At 42.0% G+C, this 18,941-nt stretch overlaps 1 protein-coding gene across 8 annotated transcripts in view; it reads left to right on the forward strand.

Annotated features, from left to right (window-relative positions):
• SOAT1 (sterol O-acyltransferase 1) overlaps nucleotides 1-17,713 on the forward strand; it is a 33,027-nt gene extending 15,314 nt beyond the window's left edge. For all 8 annotated transcript variants that reach the window (XM_064454480.1, XM_064454479.1, XM_064454481.1 and 5 more), the window contains exons 4-16: nucleotides 4,198-4,346; nucleotides 4,441-4,500; nucleotides 4,937-5,044; nucleotides 6,785-7,067; nucleotides 8,201-8,279; nucleotides 8,983-9,064; nucleotides 9,775-9,820; nucleotides 10,974-11,103; nucleotides 11,517-11,614; nucleotides 12,089-12,187; nucleotides 12,727-12,862; nucleotides 14,216-14,361; nucleotides 15,167-17,713. In XM_064454480.1, coding sequence (XP_064310550.1) covers nucleotides 4,198-4,346; nucleotides 4,441-4,500; nucleotides 4,937-5,044; nucleotides 6,785-7,067; nucleotides 8,201-8,279; nucleotides 8,983-9,064; nucleotides 9,775-9,820; nucleotides 10,974-11,103; nucleotides 11,517-11,614; nucleotides 12,089-12,187; nucleotides 12,727-12,862; nucleotides 14,216-14,361; nucleotides 15,167-15,223 — 1,473 coding nt within the window. In that variant the 3' untranslated portion in view covers nucleotides 15,224-17,713. The remainder of the gene's footprint in view (nucleotides 1-4,197; nucleotides 4,347-4,440; nucleotides 4,501-4,936; nucleotides 5,045-6,784; nucleotides 7,068-8,200; nucleotides 8,280-8,982; nucleotides 9,065-9,774; nucleotides 9,821-10,973; nucleotides 11,104-11,516; nucleotides 11,615-12,088; nucleotides 12,188-12,726; nucleotides 12,863-14,215; nucleotides 14,362-15,166) is intronic.
• The last annotated feature ends 1,228 nt before the right edge of the window (nucleotides 17,714-18,941 follow it).

Consider the following 18,941-nt stretch of genomic DNA (forward strand, 5'->3'; position numbering starts at 1 on the left):
ATCTACTGCAGAATTCCTGAGAATTCCTGGAGTGCCTTGCCCTTTTGTGTGAACCACTGAGCAGAAGCTTGGATTGCAGTTTACCTTTTGAGGTGATAGGTATCTGAGGTCTAGACAGATGCTTGTCTTCTGAAAAGTGCTGGTCACTGACAGCTCCCACTGATTTAAATAGTATTTGTAGGTGCTAGGTGTTAATCACGTGTAGGATGCCTTCATGCGCATGCAGTCCAGTCTGAAAATCTAGTCCTTTGTTATTCCTGAACTGTGCTGAGAATGGTGTGTTCTGTCACTTCATTGGGGCTGGATGTGGTCATGTTCCAGTGACTGAAATTACTAAATATGTTAGAATGAGTAAAATGCCGGGTAACTTTTGCAACTTTCTCTTTATAAGTAAGCTACAGGGTTGCTTCCCTCAACTTTCTCTGACTTCTCATCAATTATTGGCCAGCAGCTTCTGCTTTTTGTGGCACAGCATTCTTTTCATACTTGCCCTCCTTTTTGGTTTTATAATGATCTGATGCTTTTTTTTAAAAAATTAATGGTGACAGCTGAGTGGATCTACCCAGTTCCTCATCTGAGACTTCAAGCATACTTCAGGAAACTCTTGGTTAAGTGCTCTCTATTGGGGGAAGCTACGCCGAGGCCATTTATGTATCCATGCCCTGTCATAGTGACATATAGGCTGGTGGGAGGTGCATTCTCAAGTTTCATTTCTTTGGTGACTGGGTGGAATGTACTTGACTTATTGAGCACAAACAGTTATTCTGGCAGCTGCTCGAGTAGATTGCTCCAGTAGTAGTAGTTGCTAATATAGCACAATATGTTGTGCAGTTTTGTTGTACAGAATTACAGTTATGGTAGGATCTGTACTTCGGTTGTATTTTATTTAGACTAACAAGAACCCATGCCCTACTCTCCCAATTCAAACATGTGCGTGTATTGTTATTGACCCTGGAGGGTTGTACTAGGAGGAGGCAATCTCAGCAGACTGCTAACTAAAAGGAAGAGGTGGTTCAAGGAAATAATATCTGTTAAACTCTTGCTGAGAGGAGATTAGGCTGAAAAAAGGGGAGAGACTTTAAAGAAAAGAAAAGACAGGGTTTTAGTAGGAATGAGTAGTGCTTTGTTTGGCATGGAAATTTGAGCACTCCAAGAGGAGCAGGAATTTCTATTTGATTTGTTTTGGTAGGGATATGTGCATCTGTATTGTAAAAGGAGACTGTGCCAGAGGGACCAGCGTGTTCTGTTACAGGTTGTAGTTCCAAAGTACTTGGTGGTTTTGGTGGGGGAGTTTTTTCCCCTCCTGTTTTTAAAGGAACAAGTCCACGTCTCTTGCAGAGACAATCCTCTTCTCTGCCTCCCAGAAAAGCAGTATCTAAGAGTAGCCAGCTCCCGAGAGCTTCTGTTTCATTAAGTACTGGTGAAGCTTGTTTACTCTATACTGGCAGCTGCCAAATAGGAGGAAAATGTTTTAAGTTAAATATTAATCTGCTCCTTCTCCTGCCGCAGTTTGTTTCAAGAGATCTCTCTGATCAGACCACTATGAGACAGGAGGAATGTAGAGTTCTGATACATCCTGACCTCAAGGTCTTCTGGGTTTATGTGGTCTCATTTCAGATTGTCTTGTTTTTCCTGCCAGAGAGTTAAATTTACTTATTGGCTGTTGTTGCATCAGACAGTAGCATTTTGTAAGAATACATCATCTATTGATACACTTAGTTAGCCTACAAATTTTACTTCTAAAGAGGGCTTTTTAGCTTAGTTTTTTACGTGATCTACTGTATAAAATCAATCCAAGTGTGCTTGGAAAATGAAGGTTATATCATGGATGACAAGTGTCTGCCAGTAGAAATAGACTCCTTAAAACATAGCTGTGGAAAGAGGTCTGTGTAAGAGGCAAACATTTCACTGCTGCAGCTTAGAGCTAACAGATCCTGTTTCAGTCTCTGGCTTTTCCTTCTTTTCTTATACCTTGTGGCTGTTCCTTTTTAGCAAAAACAATGCTGCTTTCAGCTTCCTTTAGCTTAATAGTTAGTCACTGAAACATAAACACCCACTGACAAACAAGCTTAAGTGTCACAAATTCCGTTTTGAGGAAGCATCATTCATCTGCACAACTTCCAGGCTCTTCCTTTCCCTCCTTGAAAATGGATTTCTCAGTTTTGCTACTTTTCAGCCTCAAAGATTGGAAAGTAGGTAGCAGTCAGGAATTCTGAAGGTGATGGGGGCAACACATGTATTTCTTAAGCATCTCATCAGTAGGAAGACTAGATGAAATAATATGAAATTATCATGTAAGAAGGCTTGGGCCTTGAATCTGGAAGCAAAATTTAAAAGTCTGACCATCCTTTTGCCCAGGATTAATGTTGCCAATAGACACTTGAATAAAAAGAACAAAACACAGTATGCAATTGGATTTTAAGTAATTTTTTGAAACTTGCCTGTCTCTTGTCCTGAAGATGATCGCTGTCTGGCAGAGCATTCTAGAAAGGCTTATGATTCAGGAACTTGGGACTTAGCTCTCAGCCATGCTTCATCACTAGGCTCAAGTATTGGGAAAACCATTTGGTGTCTGAGGACTTGATATTATGGAATTGAATCCTCAGAAGTCTCACAAATCACTGTCTTCTGAAGAGCAAGGGATCTTAGGATCTTTAGATTCCCAGAGTTCTCACTGTAATACAGTGAATGCATGTTGCCTTTCTCTTTCCTTGAGGGGGATTCATTTTGCCTGCTTTTTTTCTAGTCATAAGAATAACACTTATCCTGCTGTGCAAATCTCAGGATCCTCTCTCCATGCAAAGAGTAAGAGAATTTACACCACAGCAAAGAGCTATCCAGAGCTCAGTGTAGCACTTTCTGCAGAAATAAGTGACTCTGAACATTTTATTTTTCTGTTTCTTCTAAATGCATCTAGTTTTTAAAACTCTGTGTGGGGTGTGGGAGATCAGGTCTTTGAAAGTTAATTTTATGAGGCTAAATAGCAGATCCAACTATATTGTAGACTGGAAAACACAGGAATGAATTAAACACGCTAGTTTTACAGTCTGCCTTTTGAACATCAATTATAGTCCTTGTCTAGATAACTTATTATTGGAGGGTTAAGTAATGTTTTCCCTTTTAGAAAAGAAATTCTCTATCAGGTGAAGCAAGCAATCTCTGGCCAGGGCGGCCTATGCTTTATCCACAACTGATTATCTTTTTTTTTTCCTCTCCACTGTATCAGTGCATTTTTCCAAAAAGATGGTAGAGAAGGGAGATGCTCATCAGTGGTTTTTCATGCACCCTTAGAAGTTAAGGTCTCTAGTAAATCAGTGCTTCAGAAGTTGCCTTTTCCTAATAAAATGAGAAGAAAAATATGATTAGACTAAAAATGGTGCAACTTTGTCACAACTGGCTGTGATAGAGAAGATAACCTGTATAAAGTTGTCTGAAGAAAAGGGAGCATAGAAGTTTCAACTTAGATATTTGACCCCTGAATTCTTAAATGTCAGTCTTCCTGCCTACCAGTTTTGTCTCTCTCACTGTTCAGTCTTAATGCTTAGCAATGTTACCCTGTTTTGTTGCTTTAGTGAAAACTCTCTGGGCGTTCTGTATTTTTGGTGGTACATGAATGTTTTCATCCAAACGGTGGTAGCAGCGGAAAGGTAAATTTTGTCCTTCCTGCACCCATATCACTGAGATAGCTTCTGCGTTAATGCATGAAAACATCAGTAGTGATTGCTTAGCCACAAGCATGGAAAGGTCCGTTTCTTCCCTTAATACCACTAGATGAGTGAAAAAGTAAATCTTGTTGTACTTGTTGTGTATGCTAAGGGTGTAACTCTAGTTAAAATTGAGAAATGTTTCTGGGGCTCATGTGTAAAGTTTAGCTCAGCCTTCTTGGCACTGTAAAATACGTGAAGTACCTGCCACTCCAGACATATGTGTGAAGATTGGTATGTTTACTTTGCTCCTCTGTGTTGCATCTGATAGAGAAGATAAACATTTTTCAAAGTCCCCTGGCGTGAGGTGTTTGAATAGGTCAGGACAAGCCCCTGGTCTTGTCCAAGTTGGCTCTAACTGTTGGCAGATGGTACAGGAATATTTTCTTGATGCCTTGCTCTGTCCTGCTTTGGGATAAAAAGGAATAAAAGTATTTTATGAAAATGTATCCAGAGTGTTAAACAATTTTCTGGTCTGTTTTTACTCTATCAGCAACTGAAACCAGCTTTCATGAAGGAAGTGGACAGTCACTTCACAGAGTTTGTGAACAGTTTGGTAGCAAAGTCAGTGCTCCTGGACTCCTCATCTTCAGCCTCTCTCTTCCCAGCTTCCTGCTCAGAGAAGGAACTACACAAAGCCAAGTAAGTCAGTTTTAAGCTGTCCCTATAACAAGGTTATGTTTCCTGGAAGCCTTGTTTCCTTTCTTGTCTCAAACATTCTCCTCTGCATTTGCAGGAGCTTGAGAGCCCCTCCAGAACATGGGAAGATCTTTACTGCCAGAAGGTCCCTCTTGGAGTGAGTAACTTAACTTCACGTTTTCCATGAAATTGACTGCAAATACCCTTGATAGCAAACTTAACTAGCCTTTGCTTTGAGGTGTTCTCCCCACCACCACCTGCGGTCTTATGTTCAAACGCCAGGGGACTAATCTGTTTAAGCTTCTCTGATTCTTTTTAAAACATCTCTACTACAGCTTGCTGGCTTCCAAATGTAAACCTCAATTACAGTCTTCTAAGTACCTCTAAGGTAATGGCTAATTTTCCTCTGCCAGAGGATAAACCTAGGAAGTGTCTGTGTAGGCTGGCACCCAAATTGTGCATTAACTACAGTCTTTTGAATTGGGGCGGCAGTGATGTTGTCTTACCTTACTGTGAAACACTCTGAAAGCTAACATACTAGACGTGTGAGATGCTATACAAATGGCCTGATAGCATTTGAATTTCTCCCTTAGTGAGCTGTTTGAAGTGAGCCACATCAGGACGATCTACCACATGTTCATCGCTCTTCTTATTGTCTTCATCCTCAGCACACTTTTAGTAGATTTCATTGATGAAGGAAGGTAAGAATGCTTTGGAAAGATAGGGACCAGGGCTGGGAAATGCTTGTTTTCAAAGCACCAAAACTACATGAAACTGCAGAATTGTTCAGAAAGAAGGTGGATTCCTTCCTTTGGAGGCTGTTGGAAAGGGGGTTTTAAACTTGACATACTTAAAATTTATGCTGGAATTCCTATTGAGGGGATACAGTCATTTCAAATCAGATAGCTAGATGTTAGGGAAAACCTAGAGATTGGTGTGTTCCATGAGAATTATGGCTGGCACAGTTCAGCCTGATGTGCTTAAGTTCATTACAATGCTGGCAAAAGGGAGGGGTCATCACTGAATGCAGACTGCTCCAGTTGAGTATATTTAATGAAACAGCAGCTTTCAGCTGCTTGTGTTGCTTGAAGGAGGACTGTGTTTAGAAAAACTTTAAATACTTCAGCAGTCCTTCCTGTGTTTAAAAATTACACTTTTGGAACACTGTACTGGTGCTTAAATAAAAAGGTTTTCCTAGGGAAAAAATCTCAAGTATATTGGCACAGCCTGTGTTAAGGACTGTGCTTTGCAGGTAGCTGGCTCTGATCAAGGTTGTGAAAGACAGCTTTCCTCACACTTGCTTGTTACTTTAAATAGTACCTTTTTGGCAAGCTGTATCCTATGTACACAAGTAGGATTACATGTTTATCTTGCTGATTATTCTATCATCAGTGTACAAAACTAGAGCTGTATCTTGATTATAATCATTGTCCCTCTTGTCTAGGTGTAAGAAAAGGCTCCTGCACTAGTGAATATTGTTTAGCTGTTCCTAACTTAATAGTGTGTGAATGCTGGGGGAGAATAGGTATTTACCTCTAAAATCAACTAATAGGGCTGCATTCTCTGATTACTTTAAAATAAAAAATATCATTTCTATGTTCTCAGCTAGGTCTGAGGATTTGGATCCAGTTTGCGATTGAGCCTCCACAAGAGAACAAATAAATCGTGTTAGTGTAGTCTGTACTTCCTTTCCTTTGACCTTGGTTTAGAAGAGCTGCTTATGCGTAGGAGTAAGCTCTGGTGGCCTGGATAGCCAGTAAGGTTGAACATCCTTTTGTTTATGTCCTTATGTCTTAAGCTTGATTAATGAAATAAAGTACCTGGTACATACCGTGTGGACATTTTGGGCCGACCATCTAATGACCCTAAGTCTTTTGCATGACTTCTAAACTAAGTCCATGTGGAATGCCTACAGCTTTTACAAAGCATAATTAAATTAGGTTTGTGTGCTATAAGTTAAAATACCTCACGCCTATAGAGTTGGGAAAAAAGCCTCTTTAGGTCTTAAACTCCTGGGAAGAACTGATTCTTAACATAATAGTGATGATGTCTTGGGAGTGTTCACTGAAAGCCTTTTTGGTCCCTGTTTCAGCAGTGGATCATTTAGTCACGTGCTTGTTCTTAGCAGGGATGAGCTTGAGTGTACTCTTAAAGCACATGCTGATCTTAAAGATGTGCTTAAGTCCTGTGGGATTTGAAGGTAAGCTGTGCCTGGCAGCACTGATGGCATGAGTCCTTCATCTCTTACTTTCTGATGTGCTTGTGGATGTTGACTTAAATCTGCCACAGGCAGCCCTCTTTCTGAGCGGAAAATTGCCACAGTCACATCTAGACTGTCAAACAGTTGTGGTCTGGAAGCTTTGCATCTTGTAGCCTCTTAGTGGAGGGTACAGGAGGAAACAATAGACACTGAATGTTGTCTCTTTCCTTGTTCCTTCTAGGCTGGTCCTAGGATTTGATCTCTTGGTCTTTGTTTTTGGAAAGTTCCCAGTCGTCTTCTGTACCTGGCTGTGCATGTTCTGTGCCACAGTTACTATTCCATACAATCTTTTTGTCTGGTGGGCCCAAGGCTACTGCAGTTCCTCCCATAGAGTACTCCGCTCTCTTTTCTATGGGATTTTGTTCACACTTTTCCAAACAGCTGGGCTTGGATTTGGACCAACCTATGTTGCTGTATCGTATGCACTGCCTCCGGCTTCACGTTTTATTGTAATACTGGAACAGGTAGGTCCCTACCCAGTATCTTTGAATATGTCAAATGTTGTTTGCAAAATGGAAATAGTCCTTTTTCCTAAGGAGTCAACTGGTGCTTTTTATTCATTAAATTAAGCCAGGGCTGTGGATGGAGTTTGTCTTTGACTTGAAGACAGACTTATGTGCAGCAAGGCTAATGAGAAGAAGCAGATAGTAAACTTCATTTTTGACCTGGAAACCACTTTGGGTTTTTTTACCCTGTATTTAAGATTTTACTGTGTTTATTTTTTTTTTTTGAACATACTTCAAGGCTGAAATTCCATTTAGTTCTACTTGTCTTCTGGATGCTAAATGCTTAAAACCAATTTTAAAAACCTGTTGAGCCGTAGTTCAGAGGAAGCTGTAACATTCTTTTTGATTTTTTTTTTTTAAAAAAAAAAAAACACCCCCACCAAGTACATAGTCAACAAGTGGTTCCTGTTTCCCTTTCTGTTCCCAAGAAGCAACTGTCTTTGGTATTCAGAACTTTACTGAAAGCTGAATTTTCTTTTTCAGGGGAAGGGGGGGAAGAGTGCAAGGGTGTGGAGGACTGGTCAGACCATATGTTCAAACAAGGATGGTCAGAGATGAGAGTGTAGGCTTAAGAATTAACTTTGGATTAGCCCTGCTGTTGGTCCTTCAGGGACTATCTATGTGTGGCACCACCTTATTCAAATGTAGTGGTAATTACAGTAGAACACAGCTAGCTTCAAGGAGTCAGTTTCAAGACTTTGAAGCATACTGGCCTATTGAAATGGATAGGGTGGAGATTTATGGTTTTTGTTTGGTTTGGGGGTTGGTTTTTTTTCTTCAACTTTGCTGTTAATGTTAATTGGTTAGTGACTTACTGGTGTGATTTGGAGTCCTTGTGTATGCTGTGGTCCTGTGAGTGTAAATGAGACTTTCCAGAGTCATGATTGTTACTGCATGTCTCACCTTGCAGTGTTTTAAATTCCAGTCAGTTGAACAGGCTTGTGGGCGGAAGAAGCGGCCCTTTCCTTGTAAAAGGGGTAAATAGGAGAGAAACCAAGATCTGACGGTGTTGCCTTAAAATGCTTAATCCAACCTTTATTGGGAAGTTGAGAAACTGACAATATTAAACTGATACACGCTCTGTCGTACAGGTTCGTCTTGTTATGAAGGCTCATTCATTTGTCCGGGAGAATGTCCCCAGAGTCCTGTCCTCTGTAAAGGACAAGTCCAGTGAGTAACTTGCCCTACTTTTTCTGATAGCAATGCATAACTGGCTCTTGTTGTCCCTCCATTGTTTTGAGCTGCCCTTATGAATTGGAGAGGATTTGAGTAGGTGACTTTGGATGGGCAGGTGATGAGGCTCTAGGCTGGCCTTCTGCATCATAATTTCAGCCTGAACCTTTTCATTTGGTAATAGGCAATGAGCTAGACTGTTGTTCAGGTCAAAGTCATCTCTGTGTCTGAAGTCTTGCTTCAACAGGATCCCTTATTTCTGCTTTTAGGAGGAAAAAGTGTGTAGAGGCTGCCTGCATACCCTCAGTTCAGTGCTCTAGCTGAAATGACAGCAATTGTAGAAGCACAGAAGCTCTTTCAGCAGGGCATGCCAGAGCTGAACGTGAACCCACATGTTGATACAGGCCTTACAGCTTCACCTTCCCTAGGAGGAAAGAAAATGTGAGATCAAGGTGTTAGCACTGCACCACCTGTTAGTCACCCTCACTTGTTAACTATGTTTCAGGGGGGACACGCAGGACCATTCCATCTGATAAGTCTAGTTTGTTTTATTCTCTGCAAATCCCATACCTTTAGTTCCAGACTGATATTTTTTTGAGGTTATAAGGGTTGTATGTTGTGAAAAACTACTGGGGAAACTGAACTTTCAGTAAGCAGGAAGATTGCAGAGTGTTCTTTTTTTTATCTCCTGCTCTTCCAGGCACAGTACCTATTCCCAGAATTTCTCAATACCTGTACTTCCTCTTTGCTCCCACCCTCATCTACAGAGACAACTATCCCAGGTAATGTGAGCAACACTAATAGAATATTAAAGTAGTCTAAAAACTGAAGCCAACATTAAGCATCCCTGAATGTGTTCTATCAAATTTACGAGGTAGAGCTTTCATAAAGATGCGGTTAAGTCAGTAACCTGGCAAGAGCACGACTTGGTTGTGAAAACTCACTTTAATGCTAATGGTGTTTGACTTTACAGTTCTGGTTGCATTTCTTTGGGAAGTGCACTTGAAGTGAAACAAATGAAGAACTTGCTACTGAATATCTAGTGACACGCAATTCCCGCGGTTGGCTTGTGTGTGGTTTTGTGTGGTGCTAATAAGCAGCCCTGCCTCTCGGGTTTGAGGACGTAGGCTGAAGCCTTTAAAACTGGGAACTCCCAAATGTTTCTGTACTTTGCTGGGTTGCACTTTGACAGTGTCAAGTCAGCAATGACTATCGGGCAGACCTTCACCGCCTACGTAATTGCATAATGCTGCCCTCCAGATACTTTTCCATTTATGGAATTGCCTTAGTTGTCCTGCTGTAGTTAAAGTGAGGAACCAGCAATTTGGGCAGACATCAGTTGGATGTCAGGACATTAGGAACTCTGGAATTCAAAAATGGTTTTTTCTTGGTTTTTTTTCAGAGTATAGGTCAGTAAAGTCTGTAACGGAAGGGAGGTTATTGCTGCTCTGAAGTCCTATTCAGATATGATATCATGTGTTCTTTTTCCTAGGAATCCCACAATAAGATGGGGCTATGTAGCTACCAAGTTTGCACAGGTGAGTAGTGCAGCTTTCTGAAGAATGCACTTTCAGAGATCATTTAAACTGTGTTGCAAACAGTTCTCCCTTTGGCATTAAATCACTGTTTACTTGGTGTGGGCTTACCAGAAAAGAATACTTTCTCATACTTAAAAAAAAAAAAAAAGCAGTGATGTTGCTGTGATAATGGTTGTGTCAAAGAAGGAAAAAAAAAAAATCTTAAAGAAGCCTTAAGGCTTCATCCACACAAAAAGAAAAAAAAAGCTGCATGGTGTGTGGGGAGCACAGTATCTGTGCTCTGGCCAACTTTCTTTACACTGATGCGATATTGTAATGCACTGGCACAGCTACCTCTCTGCAGATATTCAGACCAATTTTGAAATAATGAGGTCTGGAGTGCAAAACTTCAGTGCTTATTTCAGCTCAAGGTTGACCTGATCTTCACATTTGTCTGGACATAAGCTTCAATTGCTTCTTGTGGATGTGATTCCAAGTAATGGCTTTGCATGATTGAAACTTTCACTGTCACACAATGCATTTGTGTTTTAAAAAGCAAAACAAACAAAAACAAAAAAAAAGAAAAGAAAATGAAGCATGAAATGAGGCCTTTGGGTCCTTATTCTTTGATGAAAGTGAGTGACAAAGCACCCATCTGCCTTACAGTAGTCAAAGTATTTAAAGTAGTGACTTGCATTTTGACCTGAACTTCCAGAACATGGGTTCATGAGCCAGAGAAGGCCTGACATGACTTGGCCTGTAAATACCTCCTTTGAGACAAAAGAAAAGTGAGCTTTAATATTAGGTTTAACTCCAGTAAGTATTTTTCAATTGTTTCTGCACTTGTCTTAGAGCTAGATCACAGGATACTTTCACCACTTGCTTTGGTATTGACACATTCTTGTCATAACTTAAGAGTTAGTAGGACTTGGAGAAACTTACAGCTGCTGTAGTAGAAAAGACAAGCTGATTTTGCTCCTGGCTGTCAGTGTGCTATGGAGATGGCTGTGGTTTACTTTTTGCCTGGACCCTTAGGGATGTTTATTAGCAGCAATGTAAAAATGAATGATTTTGACTTGTGTTGGCAGCTGCTGTTCCTCTTGTAAGGCTGTCAAGTGGTAATGTGTTAGTTATGCATTTCTGTTATGGAGTCAGACTTTTTTTTTTGTTCCAGGTGCTCGGTTCACTTTTCTATGCCTACTACATCTTTGTGAGACTCTGCATTCCACTGTTTCGCAACAGTAGTCAAGAAACGTTCAATCTTCGAGGGCTGGTCCTCTGCATCTTCAATTCCATTCTGCCAGGTAAGACCCAGATTCTTGAGTGACTATATCTTTATGGAAGGTGCTGAAGGGAGGGGTAGTGCTTCATGTGAGATGCATTTGTGATAGGCAAAGGTCAGCAAAGGAAGTCTTGTGGGCAGGCTGCAGCATTATGGCATTAAACTTCAGAGTCAGCAGCACAAAATAGAAGCTTGGATTTGAGTTTAACTGTCTTCAAAGTCAAGTTCTAGGCTCTGTGGCAATCTTGTTGTTGCCCTCTGGAGTAAGCATGACCTGGTGTAGCGAGAAGCTGAAATGCTTCTACTTTTTTGTATAGGTGGCATAAAGCTCATCTGTGTCAGTGCCTGTAAGAACGGTCTTGACTGCATTACGTGCTCTTGCTTATAGCTGAGAGAAAACACTGCAAAAACTAGTCGAATTTCCCTTGTTTCTAGGTGTACTGATTCTCTTCCTGGTTTTCTTTGCGTTCCTTCACTGTTGGCTTAACGCATTTGCTGAGATGCTGCGCTTTGCAGATAGGATGTTCTACAAGGTAAGAAGCAGGAGTTAGAGTTTATAAAGCAAGTTTTATAAAGCTTCTAAAATTCATTTTCCTGATGAAAATGAAAGGAGGAAACTGAAGACTCTTTACCAAGGAAAGCATCCACAGGGTTTAGGGCTTGTTTGTTGCTGTGCTGTAGAACAGATCTGATTTCTACTAGGCCATCTGAATTGTTTAAGGTAATATACCGGGTGCAAAACCAGAACCAGCTACCAGACCTACCCAATAGCTCTGTTATCACTCTTTTTATTCTTTTATTAGCTCAGCCACTGCAGTCTGGGATAAAAGCAGACTTTGATATACAGAATAGAATGTTGAAAGTGCAGTGGAATGCATTATTTCATGGTGCAACTTGTTATATTAGCTTGGTCTTGTTCTGATCAATGTTTTTCAACTTAATATCCAACAGACCTGCAGAATGTTTTATGCTTAATTAGATTTATACTCTTTCAACTGTGCTTTCAGGACTGGTGGAACTCCACTTCCTATGCAAACTACTACCGAACCTGGAATGTGGTAGTACATGACTGGCTGTATTACTATGCCTACAGGGACTTCCTTTGGGTGAGTAACAAGCAGATGTATACTTTTTGTTAATTAAACATTTAACCACCAACCAAGACAGTACATTTGTCAAGATGCAGCATCACTGTTCACTGAGAAGCAAAAAAAGTCTCGTCTCAGCTGTTGTGGGTAGCCACTGTGCTTTTTAGGATTTATTGCTCATTTCCAAGTCCTTAATGCATGCAAAATGTAGGTCTGAGACATAAGAGTGTAAGGTTTGACTCAACAGTCTGAACTCAATGTTGCACTATTTTGATAAGCTATGGTAGATATTTCATGAGTGGGCTCAGCCTGAGTACTTATGCAGGAGACCAGAAACATGCCTGAATAAAAACACCTAAAATCCAAGGTACTCTGTAAAGCACTTAGCATTTCATGTATGCCTCTTGGCCAGAGGGGGCCCTTTGTAGCTCGGGTTTAAAAAGAACAAAACAAAACAAAAAACCCAAACCACCACCAACCCCAAAACAATGTTGAAACAGCCAAACTAAAACCACAGTAGAATAGCTTATAATATTTGGTATTCTTCTCTCTTCCAGTTTTTTGGTAAGAAGTTCAAAGCAGCAGCTATGCTATCTGTCTTCACAGTATCAGCTGCTGTGCATGAATATGTTCTGAGCGTCTGCTTTGGCTACTTCTATCCCGTTCTCTTTTTCCTGTTCACAGGCTTTGGAAGTAAGTTCCCAGAAGAGACTATGAGAGTGGGGGTTGTGGGTTTTGTGGCTTTTTTTAAAACCACCATGCTTTGCCTTTCTGATAATGATGCTAGTTATTCTATAGGCACTAACACACAGAACTGTTTCTTGTCCAAGTGCTGGAATTGTGGGTCCAAACTTTGAACGGATTTATGCAGTTAAGTAGATAGATACACACACTGGGTCTGCAAACTTGGGACTTAGATGAACAAGGTATTGATGGAGAGGAAGAGAGCTATATATGATATACTGCTCTTCATGTGACACTGTACATACTTTAATAGCACTGCCTCCTCTTTGCCAAGCCTTAGTCAAATTGACGTTTGTCAGCAGGTTGGAAGTCTTCCTCTTTAAAGTCATACGGTAAGAAAAGTGTTACTTTGCTACTGCAGTGAGGAAGAAATCCCATTTAGAAGTTAGAGCTCTTGCATTTCATTTTGGGTTTTGAGTTAGAATGAGTTAGAGGGCTCTAATAAACTCTAGGCCACCTCTGCCAGCATGTCTTACTCACCAGCCTAACGTGAACAATATTGATCCCCAGAGGCATACAGCTGGGCCAGCTTGTTGGCAAACTTATTGGAAGTAAAAGCCAGAATCAGATGGCTTTGTATTTGCTCTACTACCAAGCATATGGATATATGCTCTATATGCAAAGCAAATGCCAAGCATTTTGTTCAGTTTTGGGCCCCTCAGTACAAGAAGGACATTGAGGTGCTGGAGTGTGTCCAGAGAAGGGCAATGAAGCTGGTGAAGGGTCTGGTGAACAAGTCTGATGAGGTGTGGCTGAGGGAACTGGGGTTGTTCAGTCCGGAGAAGAGGAGGCTGAGGGGAGGAGACCTTATCGCTCTCTACAACTACCTGAAAGGGGGTTGTAGCAAGGTGGGTGTTGGTATCTTCTCCCAAGTAAAAAGTGATAGGACAAGAGGAAATGGCCTCAAGTTGCATCAGGGGAGGTTTAGATTGGGTATTAGGAAAGAAGATCCTTTCTGAAAGAGGGGTCAGGCATTGGAACAGGCTGCCCAGAGAGGTGGTAGTGTCACCATCCCTGGAGGTGTTCAGAAAACGTGTAGATGTGGCACTTGAGGGCATGGTTTAGGAGGCATGGGGGTGTTGGGTTGACAGTTGGACTTGATGATCCTAGAGGTCTTTTCCAACCTTAATGATTCTGTGATCCATAATCAGATTTTCTTGCACTGTACTGACCTTACGGAGCAGGCTTTTTGCTCCAGAGATTAAGTGAAAAGAGGGAAAGATCCAGTGAAATCAGTTGGTCTTTGATTCTTTAACCCCAAATTTGTTTCTGAATGATGCTTCTTGTTTTACCGTTTTCCAGTGGTCTTCAACTTCATCCTTAATGACCGTCGGAAAGGGCCCATCTGGAATGTGATCATGTGGACATCCCTCTTTCTGGGCCAAGGTGTCATCATTTGCCTCTATAGCCAGGAGTGGTATGCCCGCCAGTACTGCCCCATGGAAAATGTGAGTGACTGACCTTTCCTGTGTGATAACTGACCATGTGAGTGGCCTGTCCTTTCCTGCTGTGAGGACAGGGCATGTGTTAAATGGTATGAGCCTTTCTGGCAGTGTGCTGTTCATTAGGAGTTATTTAGTCTCAAACTGTAGAGAATCTAGGAAAGCTTTTTCTAACAAAAGTGCTTTCTTTAGTGCTCTTCCTATACTGATTGTATTCCACTACTTGAAACTGAGGGTGTTTTTCCTACATATCTGAGGATGTAAGCCACTACTTGAGAGTACGGTAGGCCAGTCAGGCTGTGCGAATGGAACTGCAGCACTTGGCTAATGAGGTCAGGAAACTGTTCTAGGAGGCCCACAAAAACCGAGCCTATTGTGCCTTCTCCAGGCTAGAGTGGCTGGGAGTATTGGTTGCCTATAACCAACCAGGGTTTTGTTGGTGCTGCTTTCTCTTCTACATAAAACTTCTTGCTGTGCCAGTTGGCTTCAGCTTTAACCTCAGGAAAACTCTGTTTTAAATTTTATTCTCCTCAGTTAAGAGTTTGCCATCATAAATTACTGGCTTCTTGATACAATAGGCTACTAGACACAGCATTTAGCTCATGTGTCAGAACTAGGGTTAAAACAGATGGCAGGCAAACAGCTTGTGACTAGCTACGCTTCCACACACTGTTTAGTAAGGATAAAAATAGGGTTGCAGGATGTGAAAATGCAGTTTGATCTTTCCTGTTCAGGAATTTTGACTTCAGCAGACCACACCACAGCTTGTGCTGTTGACCTGTGACTAACTTGCTGCCTCTGTGTTTTGCAGCCCACGTTCCTGGACTACTTAAAACCACGCTCATGGTCATGTCACATGAAGATATAAGAAGTGTATACTCTGGCCATGTCATCATGGCAGAAGATCAGAGTTGTCCTCCAAGTATTTGGACCAATGACCTAACTCACTATGGACTTTTTCTAAGGGAAGTTGTGCCTCCTGATTATTGGGGAGAAACTAATTTTTTTAAACATTACTGAGGCAAACCAGTTGACCTGGATTGCCACAGGCCTCATAGGGAGCATCTACCACGTGCTGTCCTACTTTGAGCCATTTCCATGCCAGCAAAACTTTGAGCTGAAGGTGGAGTCTATGGGAATCCTACTCAGCCAGGGATTCCCCCAAGCTGCTGCTCTTCTGGACAATAGATAGTCTAGTTAGATTTGCTAGTAGCCCATTGTTGGTGTCCGTCCATCTTCCTTAACCATCCCTTTGCAATCTTTTTTCTCCCTTTTGGTAATGGAATGTCTACAAAACTTCTGTTCTTTGTGATCCTGTCTGCTACTATGACAAGGACAAGTGGCAGAGCAATGGGAATATTTGCCTTCTTGCTCTGAAAAGTAGCCAGAGTATTCCTGGATGGCTTTGAACTGCATTCTATGTATTTTGGCTGCCTAGTTTGTTTTTTTAATGGGCAGAGGGAGAGGGGATTGTCAGTTTACTTGCGGTTGCATTGGAGAATCAGGTTCAGAAGCAGGACACAGTATGTGGGGTCTCTTTACACTGAAAATTTTTTTTTCCTCTGTATTCATTAAGTTCCCAGCTGACTTACAGCATTTTTGTTCTCTGAAGGCACTTGCAACTTCAGAATAGTTTGTTTCTTGTAGCTCTTCCTTTCTCTTGCTCCAGATAATCAATTTTTAACACAATTAACTTGGAAAAGAGTTTCTGCTTTAATTTGGCAGGTGCTTTAAGGTATGCAAATTGTTAAGGCTTTCTTTAATGCAAAAGATGTGAAATAGTATGACCCAACTGTTAGAAAATGCAATCAACCTCACAAGTACCCAGCACATTCTCATCTGAAATGGCTACATCCAGTTCAACGTGCCAGCACATCTTGGTGCCTCTTGCTGACGTGTATTATAGCAGCTTCTAATGCCATTGGTGGGAAATGAGGGGTGACACTGTGGCTGGAGCCAGAGCTGCTTTTTTATATGCCTGTGTCAGCTCTGATGTCAGTGGGGCCTTCAGGTGAAGATCAGTTTCCTGAGTATTGCCCTCCCCATCCTCCCTCTTCAGGAAGCCCTCCCATACACACTGCTAAAGGGAGAAGCGCAATGTGAATTTGGTCTTCCAATATCTATTAATTAGGCTTAGTCCCTTCAGTTTCCTTGTTCTGTCAGATGTGAAGCACGAAAGGGAACTTATGTAGTATCTGGGTGGGTGTATCTCCAGTTTTACTGGAACTGCAGCTGCCATTATTGAAGAGGGAGGGTAGCCTGGTGGAGGTACCTAACTTCAGTCACAGAGATTTTTGTTACTCAAATGTTCTTTACTGGCACTTTTTGGTACCAGCTTTTTCCTCCCTGACCCACAGTCTAGGCGTTTGATACCAGCCAGCAGTATTGGGACTGTTGATGGACTTGTTTCCCAATCCACTTAAGACTATCTTTTCGGCTCCTGTTTTTACTAACCTGAGTCAAAAGTAATTCCATGAAAGCTAGGCAATAGTTAAACTCTTCCAGGTTTTCAGCCTTCTGTAAGAAGGAATCCCACTCTTCAATAAGGACATTGTGTCAGGTCAAATTTGCCAAATACAGTGTTTGTGTATGCGGCTCTCCTGAAAATATCCCCTGCTAGAACTTGTTTGTTGAAACAGTTGGGTTAATTTCAGAGGAAGGGGTTCATGTGTATACTCAAACTTGACAGTATTAGTGTATAAAATCCTGACAATGCAATGGGTTACTTTATCCTCATTCAGTTTGACTGATCCTAAATCTTTCACCATATGTTTTTATGGGAGGCAGGGACAGAAGTGCTGGAGCAACTAAGCTTCTGTTTTAAAAAAAAGAAACAAAAAAACCCCCACCCTTTGGCCAAACAGTTTTGCCACCTCCTTAGTGTAGGATGAAATTCAGTCCAGTACTTCTCAGCTGTGGTGCTCAAAACACTTACGTACAGACATAAACTGCACCCGGATCAGGCGTGAGGTATTAGGGACTTGATTTCTTATCTTGATGCCTGTGTCTGGTCTTGCTTGTCTCAGTGTTCTCAAAAGGAGATGAAATATGACACTTCGTGCCATGTTTTGGTGTTTCGCTCGCAGCTGGCACTGTCGTATTCCTCATAAAGACACTCAGCAGTTACTGTGCCAGTGTCCTCGGTGTTTGAAGCCTGAGGGCTTGAGCATCTGGCAAGCAAAGGGCAACCAGAAAGGGACACTAAGCTGTCAGAACTAGTCTTAGTTTTTGACAGGTTGAGGTTTTTAGCCTTGTCAGGGCATTAACAACTGGGATTACTTTGTTTCATGGGGTTTTTTGGTTTGGTGTTTTTTTTTTTTAAAAAATTGCTTTTGAATGTGAGCTTATTCTCATTTTTCTCAAGAGTACTGGAAGGGAAATATGAACTCTTTTGCACGTTGCTTGTTTAACTAAAGTCAGTTATATCATGTTTATCTGAGTTTTCTTAGGCTGTGAGTGCCAGAGCTAGCAATATGGCATTCTGGTCAATAATGAGGATGCTACGATTGACAACCTGCCCTTTACAAGTTCTTAGTAATAGTATATACTGTTTTCTGTGGTCTTTTCCAACCTGAGAGTTGTGCAGCTTGCTTCCACGCGAACTCCCTCAGCTTCGAGGAAAGCCTCCAGCTTTTGAGTGGCGGCCAGTACAGCTGCAGTTCTTTGCTCAATAACATCACAAAAATCAGTATTAATATGGTGAAACGTGTCCCGGTTTTCATGCAGATAACAGTTTGTTCTCAGGAAGACTGAAGCTGTGCTGAGTTTTCATGCCTAGTACGTCCTTTCTGTTGGGGTATTTAGCTTCCAGCCTTCAGAGGTGAAGCAGTCCTGCATCTGAGCTGCTGACTGTATGCTGTCCTGTGATGACAGTCTGAGGGAGGCACCTGCTACACACTGCAGCGGGAGGAGGGGAAATCCTCATGTGTTCTTCTAATGTGAAGTGGCATGGTTGATGGGAATCAGTCCACCCACTAAAGGAAAACTGAACTGTTTGAGCTCCCACCTTCTGAATGTAGCTGGGCTGGAAGGATGGCGATCTGGCCCGAGCTGTGAGCAAGCCCCTGCGCTCTGTGGCATCAGGGGAATGAACTGGCTCCCACAGTGCCTCCAAGCCAGCTGAGTGCAGCCTCGTCTCTTCTCCCTGTGCCTGCAACCAGGGCCAAGAAGCCATTGCTGCCCTCTCACCTGTGGCAGGAGCAGAATGGCCCAACATCCGCCGCACGCTGCTGTGTGCTCAGGCCCTGGCACCAGCCGTCCCATGTATGCAACCTGTACCATGTTCTGTCACACAGAAGAGCCGTTTATAATCTACTGGATTATAGCAGTTGAAATATATTTTGCTATTAGGGGAAGAAAAAAAAATTGCCTTGGCCTGTTTCTTCTCTGAGTCTCCTGATTTGGGTTGAGGGGGGAGAGGGTGTTGCAGGAGGGCAAAGGGGAGTGGGGCTGGGTAAGGTATGTGGGGCCGCCCTCCTGGGACGGCAGCTGCTGTGGGGAGATGATGTGGGTCAGAGCCTTGGGCGAGGGAGGGAGGGCATGCACCTTCTAGAATGCAGGGAGAGCGCTGTGTTTCTGTGGCGATG

Source organism: Phalacrocorax carbo, chromosome 6 (assembly GCF_963921805.1).
Source record: "Phalacrocorax carbo chromosome 6, bPhaCar2.1, whole genome shotgun sequence".
Lineage (NCBI taxonomy): Eukaryota > Metazoa > Chordata > Aves > Suliformes > Phalacrocoracidae > Phalacrocorax > Phalacrocorax carbo.